At 39.6% G+C, this 18537-nt stretch overlaps 1 protein-coding gene across 21 annotated transcripts in view; it reads right to left on the bottom strand.

Annotated features, from left to right (window-relative positions):
* The window catches only part of LOC6605161 (RNA binding protein fox-1 homolog 2), a 113328-nt gene that overhangs the window by 13891 nt on the left and 80900 nt on the right, over positions 1-18537 (bottom strand). For 9 of the 21 annotated variants that reach the window (XM_032719524.1, XM_032719528.1, XM_032719529.1 and 6 more), the window contains exons 3-9: positions 11538-12008; positions 8846-9043; positions 5962-6651; positions 5613-5666; positions 4701-4793; positions 3622-3676; positions 2785-2826 (exon numbers count right to left, since the gene is read on the bottom strand). In XM_032719524.1, the coding sequence (XP_032575415.1) occupies positions 2785-2826; positions 3622-3676; positions 4701-4793; positions 5613-5666; positions 5962-6651; positions 8846-9043; positions 11538-12008 (1603 nt within the window). The remainder of the gene's footprint in view (positions 1-2784; positions 2827-3621; positions 3677-4700; positions 4794-5612; positions 5667-5961; positions 6652-8845; positions 9044-11537; positions 12009-18537) is intronic. The other 12 variants (XM_032719525.1, XM_032719530.1, XM_032719545.1 and 9 more) reach the window with 4 other exon arrangements.

The following is an 18537-nucleotide window of genomic DNA, read 5'->3' as shown; positions in this document are numbered from 1 at the left end:
TTTTCTTTTTTAGTGCTTATGGTAATTGGTTAAATACTGTAGAATTCTAATTGATTTGTGGCATTGTGTTTTCATTGTTTGCTGTTGCATGCAGCATCCTTGTGTTTTCTCTCATTGGGAACTGGGGTATTTGCATACGTATGTAAATTTAAAATTTTCACATAGAGAAAAAGGGTTTTATGCAGATGATATTTCATAATTTAGCGCAAAACTTTAAGTGGATAGAGTTTTAGTACAGAGGACAGTTTAGTCGGGAAATTGAGCAGTAATTGAACGAAATAAATGGATTACAATATATAAATTCAAAAGCATTTCTCTCTCAGTAGATTTAAGCCTTACATTCATGGCAAATACTACAGAAATGCTTAACAAAATGACAAATAAGCAAGCCATGATTGCTTCCTTCCAGCGATCGAATGCTTACACAATGAGCTCTGCTCTTTGTGCAATGGAAATTCACAGGAGTCTGCAATTGCCTTGGAAAATGGCAAAATAAATACCCAGAAAAACCATCGAAAAATGCAGTAAGAGACATGTCAGACAAACAGACAGACAGAAAGACACCAGCATGAAGGGTATATATAGAGACAGGCCATGGTAAAGAAGACAGGGCGCATTAAGTTTAACATGTCAAAGGATCAACGCAAGAAAAAAACTAAAAAGAAAAAGAAACACACAAAGTAAAAATGGCAAGATGATGAGGCAGAAGTCAGAGGGGGAAAATTGTGCGGGAAAATAAACCTATGCGGAGTAAATTTTCTTGCAAATGCACAAAGTAAGCGAGTGGGGTGCGCACATTTGCATATAAGACATAACAAAACACAGGGCTTGGATAAAACGTTCTTGCCCCATCAGGGTGCCACTCCGCCTCCAGGATAAGCAGAAAACTTTACTTTTTTTTGCTTAATTTATGGGCGTGTGCGAGTGTCTGTTCGAGCGGGTTTGTTTTGCCAGCAGGGTGGGCCAGCACCACATGTTTGCAACTTTGTGGTTTATTTGCAATTATCCCGACTACCGCTTCACTTACTGACTGACTGACTGACTAAATGGCTGACTGACTGGCTCTGCTGAATCCCCGACTGCCGCCTAACGAGCAGGACAACGACGTGAGGCGTCCTCCAGCTGGGTAATAATGCAGCAGGCGATTTGCCATGCAAAAGAAGCCAGTTCGAAACGTGATAAAGTGACTGCCAGGACCTAGAGTAAATGGAGCTCTGCTGTCCCTTCGATTCTTTCTTCTGGCTGCACTGAACGAAATAAAGAGTACTGGCTCTTTATTGCTAAAGTTTTTTGCATCATCATTTTCTATGTTCATTTCTAATGCTGCCTAAATATTGGTTTAATGGTCACTTCTACTACAGCAAAGTGTCTCTTTTTTGTAGTGTACAATATAGGAAGAAATGTCCTGCGACAGCCGGTAAAGTTCTTGGTCTCCAGCAGCATTTAGTGCAACGCAAATGAAGCGCATTAGGTGCACGTGCACATGGCCAAGGACAACGGGGCCAAATGGGAGCTGTCAGGATGGGATGGCAAACCTGCTCCTCGGCTCCAGCCATATTGGCCTTTTTGTGTCCGAGTCTAAGTTTTGTTGGCAATACAAAAGCATTTTGCATCAGCAGCAGGATAACCAACCACCGGGGAACAGGAGCGTCAGCTGGAGACGGAGATGGAGCTGGAGAAAAGCTGCTATCGTCCTGAGCCGCTTTGCCAGAGAACTCCTCGGTTTTCCATCCCATCCCATTCCATCGCATCCTTTTCAATCTGATGCCTTGGGTTTCGGTTCAGTTTGGTTTGGTTTGCTCGGTTTGTAAGCGGCTTATCGTATTGAGCTTACCCAAAGTATAGATTTTGCGCTGTGAATACTTTTTAATGGCAAACACAGAGAAGACGATTTAATCAGCAGTATAATTTATTATACATTGCATGGAAAACTTTTCTCGGTTTCAACTTATTTTCTTGCTCGTCTCATCTTCCTTTTATAGCTATTTCTGCACAAAAAAAAAACTGTGGGGGACTTACAACTTCCATTTGAACTGCGCTTAACTGCAAATGGCACAAGAAATAACTAAGAACTTCTGGCTGAGTGAACTTTAAGATAGATGTTTTTGATTTTCGAATTTAGAGGAATATCAAATCGAAAAAAAAAACATTCAGAAAAAAGCTGATAGCTAAGCAATACGAATTAGTAAGGATCAGGGTAAGTAAAAAATTGATAGAATTTATGAAATTTTAAGAGATTTATGAGTAAAGAAATAGACTCCGTTTCTGTGGAAAGAATATAATACTCTTGCTGAGATAAAGGGAACTTTATTGTTCCTTGTTCTCATTAAAACATTTACATATTCATATATATTATTGGTGGCTATAAGCTACTAGTGATAATTCTCGCTTGGCCCTAAAATTATTTATTTAGCTTTATTCAGCATGCTAGGACAGATTACAAGATTAAACTTAACTATTTTGTGGAGAATATCGTTTGGGGGCGAGTTCAAATTTTGATTTCATTCAGCCAATGGAGGGTGGGCGAGTACAATACACAGTTAGCAACAGTTAACGTGCAACATGCCAAGGCATTTCGAAGGACCTCTGATTTAAATCAAACGATTATATAGTTGGGCGGAAGGTATCGGAAGCTGCAAGCAGCGAGCATTCGTGTCATAGCAGGCACACAAGTTACAAAAACTAAAAGATTACGAAATACGTTCATTATTTCATTTTGGTTTTTGCTTTTGTTTTATTTTTTTTATGGGAAATATTTGGGGGTTGGATTTGGATTTAGCTCACCTAGAGCTGGGGCCGGTATGGCACCATCTTTGGTCAGTACAACTGTGTGGGGTGTTTGAGAGAAAACAAAATGAAAATCATATAAATAACGCTGGTCAATCATTATCATCATCATCAATAATATCATTGTCAAAGCAGACGCATAAAACATAACTTAGTCGAAACCACAAATACGCATTAATTCTTATGTGTATTAAATATTATATTTGGTGTTTTTTGAATGCGTGTTTTAGTTAGACAGCCGCAACAACCCCTTGATTTTAAATTACAAAATATACAAAATGCATGGGGTTATACAAGTATTCAATATGCTTTTCCCCACAAATTAGTGGCATTTATTTTGGATTTCTTTAGGCCGGGGAACATTTTTCTAGCGTGCGCTGCCAACGTAAAAGAAACAAAATTGTAACATTTTCATTAGGAAACACACATTCATTCGCTGGCAACTCAATTTCTCAGTTTCAGTTAGTTTCAGTTTTTGGCCACCAAAGAACTTGATGTGAAAAGTTCCCAAAACAAACAATATAACAACGGAGAACAAAACACAAAAAAAAAAAAACTAAAACTTGAGGAATGTTAGGAAACTAAACAATAGCAGCAAAAACAATGCACACTTAAATTGAGCAGACTTTTATTGCTATTTTCGTAGCTTTTGCTGCTGTTGCATTTCATCGTAATTGCATTTCTTAGCCGAACATTTGAACTTGTTTCATTACGTGGCTTAAACTTAGCTACCACGTAGGTATGTATGTGAATATATATATATAGGTGTGGGTATGTGTGCGATTACATGTGTGGGTGTGTAGTTTGAGTGGGTTGAGTGTTAGGGTCACTTACCGTTGGGTACTGCTGTCACTTTTTTGGTTTGTACACGTGCAGTGGCGTTATTCACCTTCACAATTGGTTATTTGATTTAATTTTTGATAGATCAGCGAGCGTGGTGGTTGTAGTTGTTGTTGTTGGTTTGGTGATGAATTTTTAAGATTTTTCATTATATCATATACACACATATGAGCAGAGTATATATATATATAATTTTATAAATTTCGCATGTATAGAGAATGTAGAAATAAATTATGTGTTAGTTAACAATTACGAAAATCTTTGCAAATAGTGTTCAAAGTGTTTGTGGAAGTGTGAGTGTGTGCCGGGAAGGCTTTTAAACATTTATTGTAATTTTATGAAAAAAAAACGAAGGATTATAATCCGTTTAAGCTCATAAAAAAAGTAACAAAGAAAACATTTATGTAGAAAAGTATTTACACAAATAGTGAATACTTTTTGAATTCCATTTGTTTCGATTGAAAAAATTGAGAAAATTAATTTTTGAAGGCCTTCAGTGAGCGGACGGACATTCATTTCCGTTTCCGGTTGCGCCACACACACATGAACATGCATACATGTATGGCATCCATTTGTGGACACTGGGACTTAATTAGACTCGCGCGATTTCCGTTGCCATTTGCTGGGGAAATAACATTGCATTTCAGCCTTTTATGCGGCTCAGTTAATTTGTTTAACCAACCGACGGACAGACGTACTTTTTCGTACTTTGCGCATTTTCAGCATATTTTAAATGCCAATTATTTGCGGCTCACCCAGTGAGAATTAATCAGAAGGGAAGGCGAAAATGAGAAATGCGTAATTAATTTTTAATGAAAGGCAAATAAGAATCAATCACTGTGCGCTATTCCTTGGATTAAATGAAAACAGATAAAAAAAAGGGTAGTTGGATGATGGATTTTTAAAGCCATATCTCTTCGGCACGCAAGGATTAAAAGTTGAAAAGCAATTTCTTTCCACCACTCCTGTGATACATTCTACATAATATATATTAGTTGTGTGTATGTGTGTGTGGCGTGTGTGTGTGTATGTGTTGGTTGGTAAGTTGTATATATGATATGGCATGCACCCACCTCGATTTTGCGTCCCTCAACCACGGTGCCGTGTAGACGTTCGCGTGCTCGTTCTGCATCGTTGCTGTTAGCGAATGTTACAAAACCGAATCCCTGCCATTCGCAATCAAACATGCAATTAAAGAAACATATAGAGTATATAGATTACGATTTTCAAAAAAAACTAAAAATTAAACGATTTGGTACAACAAAGTCAGCTCTCTTCTTCGGGTTTTGTTGAAGTCGTAGTATATTTATATATATATATATGTATATATTATGTATATTATAAATAGATAAAGCTAAAGCTACAAATACATCAACAAGGCGGCCAAGGACATGCTTTTCGGACAGGGGCCATTGGCACATCTTTGTACTCCGGGGGTTTGAAGTGGGTCGGTTGTTGGATTGGGATTTTGGGGCTGGGTGTTTTTTATATTTTTCAGATTGGCGACTGCGACATGCACGTGCCCTGCTTTAGCAACCTACTACTCATTCCGCCACTTTCTTCGCCTGCCCCTCGCCTCGCCACTCATTCTTTCGCCAAAAACTCCTTGAGCATCTCAAGGTGTTGGAGCTTCGTTCCTGAATTATGCACAATTCCTGGTGCTATGGCAACTATGCAATTATTTTCACCTGGCTCCAGCTGCAGACCGGGCATAATAATAATGCTGCAAAAAAGACAACTCGACAAGGTTGCCCTGGCGACGGACAAAGACATCTCCTCATCTGGGAATTCTTGAAGTGCATAATTCAAATGAATTGTGCGACAATTAGATGCAAAATGTCCCGCACAATTGGCGGCACAGAGAGAGATGGCGACTCCAGCGAGACAGAGACGCACACAGAGAGCGAGCAGGCAGGCGATACAGTTGCAGAGAAAGAGACGGCGTGCTTCTTTCTAGAAAGTATGGAAAGTTTGGCGCAACTTACCTTGCTGCCGCGTTCGTTGAAGATGATTTCCACGTCCAAAATGGTGCCAAATTGCTGGGGAATAGAAAAATAATAAATATTAATTTTCGGCATGCTTTCAAAGGGATAGTCAAGTTTGTAAGATGTATCTAAAGCAGATCTTCGTTCTGTGTATAATTTAAATTTTATGAGAAAAAGGTTAACATTCTTATTTAAAAAGACAAAGTCAGTTTCTAACTTCCTTGTATTTTAATATCTAAGTTACGTAGTACATAGTACTAAGTAGTAGCTCTAGTACTGATTCTCCATAATGTATGCTATTTTTGTGTTTGCTTATAATAAACTTGATTCAATCCACGTCCGTACTCACCCCAAACATGGCTCTCAGATCGGGATCCCGGAAGCGGAACGGTATGTTGGAGACGTGCAGCCGCTTCGGCTGACTTTTGGCATCGAGGGAGGCGGCCGCAACGGCGGCGACCGATTGGGCCGGGACTAGGGCGCTGCTGAGACTAGTGGCCACATTGGCGGTGGGCGACATGATGCCGCTGGCCGCAGCGGCTGCTGCATTCAGGTGGGCGATCACCTGCGATGTGCTGGCCGGCACGACGGCACAGCCTGCTGGTGCACCACCATTGGCAATGCTATCCAATCCGGTGGTGGGTAGAAGGCCAACGCCACTGCTGCTGGTGGCCGCCAATGTGCCGGAAGCTATCGAGCTGCCCGTCACGGAGGTGCCCGCCGATTGCATCGATGTGGGACTGCTGCACAGGAGCGGCTGCTGTTGCTGCTGTTGGAGGGCGGGCGGCGTCTGCAGTAGTGGTTCACCACTGGCCACCGGCGATGTATCACCGGACATGCTGCCCTCGGTGGCACTGCCATTGAGGGTCAGTCCGCATCCGCCCGCCTGCGAGGCTGTTGCGCTGGACGGGGAGTTGCTGAGCGGAGAACTGGGCGTGCCGCCGCCTCCTCCGCCGCCAGTATTTCCACCGCCTCCGGCATTTGGCATGGCGGAGCTCTGTTGTGATTCTGCTGCCTCATTGGCGATCAATACTGTGGACTGCAAGGAAGAACATGAAATAATGAATGAATTAGTATGGCATTAACATAATTTCAAATATGATTTACTTCAAAATGTAATAGCTTAAAACAAAAATGCGCAATCTGAGCCTTACTTATAAAAATTTTTGTTTAAATTTCCCAATGTTCCATATTTTGATAATATACTGTAATTCTATTAAAATTACTATTTCACGATATACATGTATTCTTGCTACCTCAAAAATTTGCGTTCCCAAAAAACCGACCAAAGTGAAAATTAAATTTTTCCAATATCATTTGGTGGAAAAGCGATTTTGTGAAACTTTCAAAAGCACTCCACCTATATGCCGTTGTTGTTTGCAGTTGATTTGCGTGCGTTTTTTTTTGCAGTTGAATTTTCAGTGCTGCCTGGCAAATCGAATGCGAACAAGTGCCGCAATAAATAAACAATTGAAATGAAAATACAATTTTCAAGTGGTTTACATCCCGGGAGAGATGAAAATCCTGCGAGAGGTGCGGAAAAACCGGGCATACGCATCTATATATACATACATGTGTGTGTGTGTGGGGGTTTGACCCAATAAAAAAAGTCATATATGTACACACACGGAGATACAGACAGAGAAAACAGGAGCTGCAAGTTTCATACATACACACACATATGAATGTGTACGTACGTATTTTGTAGCACAAACTTGTGTTGACTTATGCAATAAAACTGTCGCGCAAACTGTTGCAATATACCCAATCCACCACAGCGCAGCAGAAATCCCCCAACGAGCCCGCGAAAATGTTTGCATTTTGTATTTCTGCATTATTAAAACTGAAAATGTACTTGCCATCGATGGCATGGCATGGTATGCTATTGTTGTTCCAATCCCCCCAACCTCCTACGGCAGTTTCCCCGATCCGGAATAATATGAAATATTCCCAATTTACGCTGGCGACCAAATTCGATGACAATGCAATAAAAACCAGAATGAACAGTAGGAAAAAAGGAATATAAACAGATTTTGCCCTCGCCCCATAATGTAGGCAATAGAAATAACGCTTAACTTAATTTGCTGCGCATTGTTGACACATAAATCTAAAACAAATTTTTCCTCCGCCCTGTGACAAAATACATTTTTTCCACGCTTTGCATCCTCTGCTACAATTTTTTTTATTCATTTTTGTTCTCGGTTTGCATGTTTACCGAACGTTTCGGGCCCAAAGTGAAATGGCGTGAAAAACTTTGGCCCCATAAATGGCCAACTGGCGGAGGTGGCGGAGGGTTTATTGTTTCGGGTATCGGGTTACACGTAAATGACATTTAACGCTTTTTAGTTTATCGAAATGCTTTATGTGCGGCACGCGACATGGCTGAAAAAAGGTCTCGGCGGCTCGGATTGAATTGGTATTAAAAGAATTTCTGCATAAATTTGAAAACTTTCTGGCCGGCAAAAAAAAAGGCCAAGAAATTTGCACTAAATTGTTTTGATTTGAATATTTGACTTGGGTATTATTCTTGAACTTTGAATGCATTGTGTGGCCTTACTTTTGCAGTAACATCCAATCAGATTGGAGCTATTTATTTCCTAAAACTTAATTTAAGCTAGCACGACAAGATTGTGAGATTTGATTGGATTATTGATGGGAAAATTATAAAAACCCAAGTAATATGAAATGAATCCAAGTTTACTAAAGTATTCCCTTTGGACAGCGGTCCGCATAGTGACGAAGCGCACTAGGACATCATATTTGATGAAGATAACATAAAGTGTACACAAATCCCTATAATCGCATTTGGGTTGAGCTGTACTACCCACAGTTGGAATTTAATTTCCCCGACTCAATTAATTATAAGAAACTTAGCCAGCATCTGCTTTTGCCAGGCATAACGAACAATGTTTCCCTGATGATGACTATGCGTATAAAAAAAATGCAGTTACAAAAGAGTTCAAGTTGAGGCAAAAAGCAGCTTTACCCATGGCCAGTCGTCGGTTGGTCGCCTAATGAAGATGAGCTTGGTAAACAAATAGGAGAATAAAATGGTAGAAAGAAAAACGTGGTAAGACCAAGAAACTGGCACGTAAATTTCAATTGTCCACCCGTCTCTGCTCTATTTTGTATGGTTTGTTTTTCATTTTTTGTATTCTTTCCTCGTCTGTATATTTTATTATAATTTTTTTTTAAACTTTTTTATATTTTTTTTTGTTTGGTTGCTGACTCACTATGCTGAGCACATTTTGTGGGGGCAGCGATGATTGCAGATGCTGCTGGTGTTCTGGTGGCTGCTGCACTTGGTCCACGGCATGTCCATTTGTCAGTGGATGCGGAATGGGACCTGGGACTCTTGGTTCTGCGAGGTTGGTTCCATTGTACTCGTATTCGTACTCGTACTGTGTCTGTGTTTGTGTTGACAGATTTGTCTGTGATAAATTTTCAGATAACAACAAGGATTTGCGTTTTAGTTGCAGTTGCAGCCTCTCTGTTTATCTGCGTGATTGTGTTTGTGTGGAGGACTTGGATTAAGAGACAGCGTGTAGAAATGGACTAAAAACCAGACAGGCAGAAAGGCAGGCGACCAACACCAACAATTTGCTTAAATGGGTAGCTTAATTTTTTACTCTCAATCGCTTTTACAGCTGCTTAATTGCGTGGAACATGCCTTGAATATATAATTTGAACAGTTACCATATAGAGAATTATATATTTTAAAGTATGAGTTGTGACAAAATGCAGATTGATAAATAACTTATTCGCTTGTTTATAAATTTCCATTCCCAAATTATGTATCATCAATTATTTCTAAACATTTTCAGAAAATACAATTATCGGGATTGTTAAAGGCATTGAACAAAACCATTGCTTAAATCTAAATAATTCGTTGAAACAAAAACATGAAATAATAATAACCAAAAAAACAAGATTAAAATTGTTTTTACTTTCGAGTCGGTGAGATGCAAATTGCTAATCGCAATAAGCGACTATAAATTTGTATTTTATTCAGTTCATATCAATTTCCCAAGATTATCTCTTCATTTTTCGGTCTCCATTTCCACTTTTCATTTACATTTCATCTAGATTTCCAGTTCTGACATCCTTTTAAGTTGTTGCTTAGCCAATTAATATTGATAAACATTTGATTGAATGGAATTTTCTGAGTAATTGAATGTTTGGACGAGAGGAAATAAATAGAAATGTGTTGACCAAAGTGTTTGCACATTCAAGAGACTTAACCACTGGATTTAATACTTAGGATTTGCTTTAACTAACCATGGTCTTCTGTCGTATTAAAATAGGCATATTAAATTTCCCAACCCATGTTCAAGAATGAAATAATTTGGCATTTCCGGTGCAAATTGCCGCAGGCCGATCAAACAACCACACAAACAATAGAGCTATTGAAAGTGTGAGGTTTAATATTGTTTAACATGGCGTATGCGTATTGTTCTAATTGAAGAGCGCACAATTTAATTAATTGTGAACTTCGTTGAAGGTAAAGCCAGTCAAAGGTTGCAAAAGAACAAAAGCACAAAACACATTTATGTCGCCTAATTAAATATTTGAGTATTTATTACACCTGCAAGGCACAATCTTTCTTCTAACTAAATTCAATTTTCGTCTGCTTAAAGTTGGCCTACATATGAAAAATATAGTAATGCTCTTAGCTGTTAAATTATTCGAATACACGAATCCATTTTCATAAGTAAATATCTGTTGGTCAATGACCAAACAAGGGTTTGTATTTATTCAGCTGATTTTCCATCTCGACCTCCTCTGCCACAAGCATTTATGTCTTGCTCTTTTTAAAGTTGGTAAAAATATAAATATGCTTTTATGGAATGCACATTATTTGAGAGATACTATGGAAATCACTTGCATCTTTATGCCAACGTGTGTGCTATAGTCAATTTTTAATTAGAAGCGAAGAAACAATAAACTACACAGCAAACTGATACCCAGCTCCAGGGTCAAATAAGAACCAGCCACTGAAAGTATGCTACAAAAACGGCCAACACAAACAAACACAGGTGAGACAGGTGAAAACCGTGTGTGTGTGTGTGTGTTAGTGGATGTGTTTGTGAATACCAAAGTGCGTGAGTGTTGCTTGCTGCTGGCATTTTTCTCTGTGCAACTCGCTGCAATTAAAAATGTAAAAGCAATGCGCTCACACCAACAACACATACCGACTAAACAAGAGCAGGTGCCATAGCGATAACAAGCACGGCTTTTATTTGTATGCCCTGGCTTACACTGGCAAAAATATTGACAACAATTTTATGGAATATTTTTACGTTTGATTTTTAGCCATTAGAGCCAATTAACAAGGTACATACAAAAATATTGCTTTCGATAACTTTTAAACGGACTTCTAAAATATTTAACAAATATAACATTTAAAGAAAAGCATATAATATCTGTTTATTAAACTAAATTTAAAAGTTATTTGTATTGATAACTAAAACTACAAGCAAACCAGTACCAAAAAAAAAAAAAAATTCAAAGGTATGTCATAAATTTTCACCATATTTTAAAATCATAGTAAAAACAAATATTCACGTATTTCTGTGTATGTCAGTTGGGTTATGAATTTTCGTTCAGTGTAGCGCTGCATGTGTTTATGAATATGTGTGTGTGTGTGTGTGTGTCGCCATCTGTGTAGTGAGTGTGTGTACCCAATTCAAAGCAGAGCTACAAACCAAAGCAGTCCAAACCGAACCAAACCGTAGCGAACCCAAAAGCCAAAAACCAAACGCTACAAATGCATAACAAACACACACAAACACAAATAGACTGCGAGCGAATGGGTTGAATCGGTGTATTGGTGGGTGGTGGGCGGTTTGAAAGTGGGTTGGTTGGCGGTCGGTAGGTTTACGGAGGATGGGGGCATAGGTCAAACAATTGTCCAGGCAAACTCACCTTCTGTTGCATGTACAGCGAGGCGTTGACAACGTCGGAAACACTGGTGGCCACCACCACCGAATTGGCCGTTGATGCACCACCGCCCCCACAGCCGCCACTTGAATATTCTGTGGTCAATCCTCCGGCGTTGCCTGGCGCTCCTGCTCCCGCCCCAGCTGTGTTGTTGTTATTGCTGTTGCCAGATCCTGCGGCCTCGCTGCCCGATTTCATTTGGGTCACTGGATCAGCAGACTGTTTGGCCGCTGCCGCTGCCACCGCCATGGACAAACTGTCCGCGGCGTTGGGTGGTCCGCCGGCCACCTGTTGTTGCTGTTGCTGGGCCTGCTGCTGCTGCTGCTGTTGTTGTTGCTGCTGCTGCTGCTGTTGGGCGGCGGCCGCTGCGGCAACAACCGCTGCTCCAGGATTCGGTGCGGCGGCATAGCCGGCCGGAGCGCCCGGGAAAGGCGCCACGCCCGCCTGCACCATGTGCTGCATTTTCAGAAGAGAAAAAAGAAACGGAAAGAGAGAACGGGGAAAGAAAAGCAGAGAGAGAGAGAAAGAGAGATGGGTTTATGGATTAGTAATGGTCGTAAAAGTGTAAGTACCCCCTATTTAAAACTCGACGAAATTCTACTATAATATGTTGCCTAAGTGAGATTTTTATAGTGGATACCTATTTTAAATAAATTTTAAGAAAAATTCTGTATATATTTTTAATGTCACTCTTATATTAAAACTAGCGTTTTAATTTCTGTCGAATTTCTAAATTTTCTTGAAACATTTTCTAAGTACATTTCTATGAAAATATGTGCAGCCCAATATTAGTGTTCCAAATGCATCGATCCTTTACACATTTTTTCTAAGCAATCCTATTTATATTCTGAAATTACTCGCTGTACATATATGCAACTAAATTGTATACAATATATATTATATTGATTTAAAATGAAGGTGAGTGATTTATACCAAAAGCACTAATCACAAGCTAAAAAAATTATTTAATTTTCATTCTATTCATTGTTGAGCATGTTTACAGTACACATTTAAAACGAATATAATGGGTATTACTTTTTACCCGGTTATACTTTTCATTCTACAACCTTGGGCTTTCCACTTCCCGTACCTCATCATGCTTAGCATTTTTCCACTCGTGTGTGTGTGTGTGCATGGGTTGACTGTGCCCGTAAAAGTGCTAAATTAAATCCAGGTAGTTTATTTTGCAGGTGGTAACCCCATCGGGAGCTGGTCCAGAGCTTTCCGTATTAAGCTCTCGGTTAGACAAAGGACACACACAGACAGGCAAGCAGGCAGTCTGGATGAGGGCCAGGATTTGGTTGGGTTTTAGAGCGGAGGATAACAAAATGCGCTTTAAATTGTCAGTTTTATTTGTATACATTTTTTTTTTGCCATTATTTGGCTTGTCTCGCCCGGACTGCCAACCCAACCTCTGTCAGCAGCTATGAAATATGCAAAATTTGCAGCTTATTGTTGCTTGTTGGCCAAATTCATATACACACGGCTGGGGGGAGCAAAAGAAAACTTTTGCTGAACACTTTTTTCGGATGCTAAAAATGGAAAGAACCAGGCTTATCGTGTGAGTGGCATTTTAATATGTTTTTGGCTAACGAAAATGGTTGCCGCTGCCCCAGCTGCTTACATAAAATGGTTATTAATTCCGAGATTTAATGCAAATGTCACAGAAATGCAGGTAAATGGTACAACTTGAATGCTAAATGCTGTAAAATATGTTTTGCTTTTCAATTAAGAAACACTTATTTTGCCCACATGTCATGTTGTTACGAAAACGTACAGATACTAATGTGTTTCTGCTGCAGTTTAGTTTAGTTCGTTTAATTAGTGTAGTTTAAAAATACTCGAAAGCGATGTTAAATGGCTAGACGCTAAACTATTTCATCCGATGGACACAGTTCATCTATCTTGGCGAGCTGGCCATAAAGCAGCAACGCGACGCAAATATATATCAATGCCTCTATGGGTATGATTTTAGTTTTTGTTTTAGTTGCTTTAATTTCTATTTGTCTTGGCACAGGCCATCAAATTGCTGCAGTCGTCATATTTGTGTGTGTGCTCTTTTTCGGCATCTTGGCGATTTGCGCTTTGAAAAATTAGCTTGTTAATTAAATGCAAGCCACATATGACAAGCAGGCGAGGTGCAAGTATCTCTGCCCCGATATTCCTACCCCCGCACCCAACCCAACTAGTGACACAATCCGCTGTGCAAATTGGTGCTCATGTTGCTCATCCGCCACGTTGGCCAACCCATGATATATGCGCACTCTTATGCTCGCACATACATGCTACACCTATATATCAACGTAAAACTAAACAGCGTGTGCAGAAAAAAAAATAAATGAAAAAGGAGAAACTTGTCATGTTAAATTTACATAAAATTTGTATGAAAATTCATTCTGTTGTGCCAATGAAAATGTTTTTTCCCTCCGATTTTCCCCCCGCTTTTCCGGCCACTGCTGACGCACAGAATGTGCTGACTTGCACTTGAGAACCACAACCATCTTCGCTTAATGAGTCTGCGTATGTGCGTCTGTCCCATCTTGAAGTTTTCCATTCAGAAACTTCATCCTTAAACAACTCCCCAATAAGTTTCATAATTTTCTGTCAACGGCATTTTGAACGCGGGGTCACAGGCACTTGAAGCAAATACTTTGCTGCATTCGCAAATATTTTTCATTTAATTGCTCTTGAACAGCGAGGACCGACGGCCAGGACGAAAAAGTATTCCTTTTTTTTACAAAATTTTTTTTTCTTTTCGTTGGGCCATATTTACATGGCAAATATTTCGTTTGGCACTGCGGCCCTGGCAATTTGCATTTGTAGTTACTCTGCAGAATAAAAAAAAAAAATAACATCAAGAGGCAGCTGGCACTGTTTTATTGACTGGGGCCACCAGCGCCAACTGCCATCGTTTTTTGTTTACATTCGCCACTGTTGTTTTTCGTGAATTTTCAACAAAACACTTTACGTTTCCATTTTGCAACAATTTCGCTTGCTGCACTTTCAAGTGGCCGCATTCAAGCGTTTTGTCTACCAGCGATTTTTCGGCGGTTCGATGCTGAAAAAATATTATAAATATTATATTGCGTTTTGGCAGCACACGCTGCGTATGCGTTACGTTTAATGTGTGTCACACATTCCACGGCTGGTGATTGATGGGCGCCGCAAAAAGCCAAAAAGAAACATTATATACGCACCTCAAAAAGAAAAATAAATATGAAAGAAAAATGCGTTCAAATATTTGTGGGGGGGGAAACCTGAAAAAATCACGCTGGGAAATGCATTTCGAAAAAGAAGCAAAACTGGAAAAGTAAGTGAAATATAATTACACTGGGTAATAGGAAAAAGTGTACATTTTAATGGGGCATCATTTCAAAAAAACGATATACAACATATTCATTAGCTCAATTACTTTTGTTTTGCAAATTTTGATACATCGAGAATTACTTGGAGAAATAAAATTCTAGTTAATAGCAGGTTGTATTTGCATGTTTTTTGTTTATTTGTTTTAAAATTCTTGCAAGGATATCAAAACACAGCCCACTTTCATCTTTTAAATTTTGCACTTAGACTTTCCAAGAGACAGAAAGATTTTAAAATTATTACTTTCTGTTTTTGTTGAATCGAACCAAAATATTTAGAAAGAAACTAAAGAAACCCGAAAGGCTGCCACACTTGTCAGAAGTCAAACCGAATTATATATAAATTATGTGTGCGGTTTCGGGCGCATTACATCAACGGAATATTAATAAACCGTGACGTGAATGGTGAGTGAAACTTTTTCGACTGCGTACTTTTTCCTCAAACCAATATATTCGCTTTTTTTTTCTTGGCCGTGTGCGTCCGTTTCGATTAACATTACCATCACCCATAACGTATTCCTGTGCCGAACGAGCGCCCAAGTTTGAACCTGACATAGTCAGCGAAGGCATTTGAATTTGACCAATTGCTCAATCGCTGACGCAATTCAGCGATCGAAGCGCCAATTTTGGTCCGCGATGCAATGGCAAATTTGGGGCGACGCTCGTTAAAAAGCCGGGCCAACTCGGTTGCTTGGCTCATGACGCGAATACCAATTAAAGAAAAAAATATATATGTCTAACAAAAAAACGCTGCCAATTGAAACTGAAAATTTGCCTAGCGCGCGCCAAGCGATTGTTTTGAATTAAACTTGGTTGGGTCTCTTTGATTTCGACTGATTTTAGGTGATTGCTCAATGGGCGTTTAAGTTGCAAGTGGGTCGATGCAGGTCACGTCTGCCGCCCAGATAACATTTGGAAAGTATTATGTATATTGATGTCACGGCAATGTATCTATCACACTGCCTATTTTGGTGAGATCTAATCCGGTCAGGATTTTTGGCCTAATGGAAGGTCACATCTTCATAATTGCCACGGAAAGCGAATGCAGCACGTGCCAATTCAATTTACATGCCAATTGCAATTTGACGTAGCCATCCAAGGATATTAAACTAGAGAGGAGCCAGTCCTTGTACAAATTAGGACACTACACACAAACACCTGTAATGGTGGAGGGCGTGAGGGAGGTAGCTCTTCTGCCACTGCCAGTTTTCAGTTTTTGCCAACAGGAAATTGCAGCGAAAGCGTGTTGAAGTGTAAGAGGAAGATCAGGTGTAAGGGACGGGTTTTGCTGTGCTGTGACATGTAATATGACTGCAGGAATTGCTCGGGCTCTGAAATTGCAGCATGCGGGTGTTAGCGACGAGCTACAAGATACAAATACTATGGATGCCATGTGTGTGCATTTGCTCGCAAATCAACAGAACGGAAATTTATTTCAAAACACACAAGATGCCATGTTCGCCACTCTGCATCCTTTTAATAAGACAAACACTACATCATCGCATTGCAATGCAACGAAGTGGGCTGTTTGTAGGTGGGGAAAATTAATGAAAAGCGCGTCACACGTCTCGTATACGTAATGAGAACTGTAACGCAATAAGCCCAGCTTTATTGTACACCATTAGGGCTAAGCCTAATGTTCAGATACACCTATCTGCATTGTCAAGGATTAAATAGGTCTATAAACAAACAAACTTAAAACAAAATGTCAGTCTATTAATTACAAGTTGCAATCCGTAAAATTCAAAGCATCCCTGGATAAAAACTCATTTGGATATCTAGCAAAACCGACCGTACACAATAGTTTTTAGTGTTGGCCCACTTCGACCACATTTTCTGAAATTGCCTGACCATTTTTCCCCATTAAACTTAAAGTTACGAAACGCACAGTAGGCCAACTTTATGAATGAAATTACAGCCTCGGCAGGGCAAAGCACTGGGCAATAACTGACCAGGAGTTAGCAGTGGAAAACGGCCACTGCAAAACGGTAAACCTAAAACGTCAAATGCAGGTGCCTACAGCAGCAATATTCACAACAACGGCAAAACGTTTGGCAACGGGAAACGGCAAAAACCCAAACAGAAAAGCCAGCAAAAAAAAAAAAAAAAAAAAAAAAGAATAGATGGCCCTAGGCAAGCTTGGCTAAGCCATAAAACCGGTTGGTTGAAAAATCGGGATATATAGAAGGGAAAAACAGGGGGAACTGGTCGCCTCTGCTGGCGCATCTGCAAAAACCAAAAGCGAAACTTGAATGGCAGACCGGCATTTAAATGCGGTTTCTGTTACCTCGTGCAGACATGCTGTTTTTCTTATTATTTTTTTATATATATATAAAAATAAGATTTTTTGCTGCTTTCCTGGGGTGCCACTTTAGTGTGTCACTGGGCTGCCCACATAGCAGTTTCCATAGTTGTTAATGGCCCAACCTGAAGTAGCTGAAGATGCATCACGATGACGATGATCATGATGATGATGATGGTGATGCAGCTGAGGACTGGTTTGCCATTTAAATGGAATTTATGCTGCCTTACCCAAAGTCGAAACTCCAACTCCGGGTCTGTCATCAATTGCCTTGCAGCTTTGCCAAATGAAGCATGAGCAAGTGAATGGGAAAAGTAGCACACACCCACACATGCACTGAGAAAAAATAGTGCCATAAAATGCTAACTGCAAGCAAAGATAGAAAGTTATACCCAACACATCATTTATTCCTCAATAGGTTAATATTCCCAAACGGATTTTTATACTTTAATGTTGATTCAAGTGGCAATTGTTTTGAGTGCATTTTATACATCCCTCTTTCAATCCCCTTTAAATGGTGAAGGCGATCAACTAAACCTTAATGCCAATGGAAACGTGAGAATGTCGCCGCCTTCGAGAGCTGAAGATGCACTTTCGGCTTCGTTTCTTTTTCGAAGATTTTTATCGCGAAATTACGTTGGGATTTTCCTTTTGTCGCATTTAGCTGGAGGGCCAATGAAAAATCTACGTGAAAAACTAACAAAACGTGAGCGGAAAATTAAATAATTGAAAAGCCACTGTGCGAGCGAGTGAGGGTGAAAAGGTGTGCGAAAAGGTCGATAGATAAATGCATTGTGATTACTCACTGGCTTAGCAAATGAAAACGAAATTGGCCATTGACCACTCACTGTCTACCATCGCACATATATATATATATATGTGTGTAGGTACTAAATCAGCACCGAAACCCACGGCAGTAGCACAAAAATCAATATAAATAAATGAAGACAAATATCCAAAAAAGCGCACAAAGAAAATACATAAAACAAAAAGCGCAGAGATCTTCACGTTCACCCAACTTGTCAATAAACAAGGCAAGATGTGAGTGAAAAAAAACTCGCACAAATACCAAATAAATTTTTATTTAAGAGCAAATGTTTGGCTATGCAAACGTCGTGCCACCAACAGACAGAAAGACTTGAATTATGGCAGTCGAACGATGCGTTGACAAGACCAAAGGAAATAAAAAACCAAAAATACACGGCAACGAGACGAAAAAGAAATTAAAGGCCCTGTCAATTGGCGCAACATCAAAAAAACAAAAAAAAAACATCCAAGATAAACTTTACTTTTATTTATATTTTTGATGCGGCTTCCTTCA

This window comes from Drosophila sechellia, chromosome 3L (assembly GCF_004382195.2).
Source record: "Drosophila sechellia strain sech25 chromosome 3L, ASM438219v1, whole genome shotgun sequence".
NCBI classification, from domain to species: Eukaryota; Metazoa; Arthropoda; class Insecta; order Diptera; family Drosophilidae; genus Drosophila; species Drosophila sechellia.
Note: the sequence above shows the minus strand (reverse complement) of the source record. Positions and strands in the feature narration are given on the sequence as shown.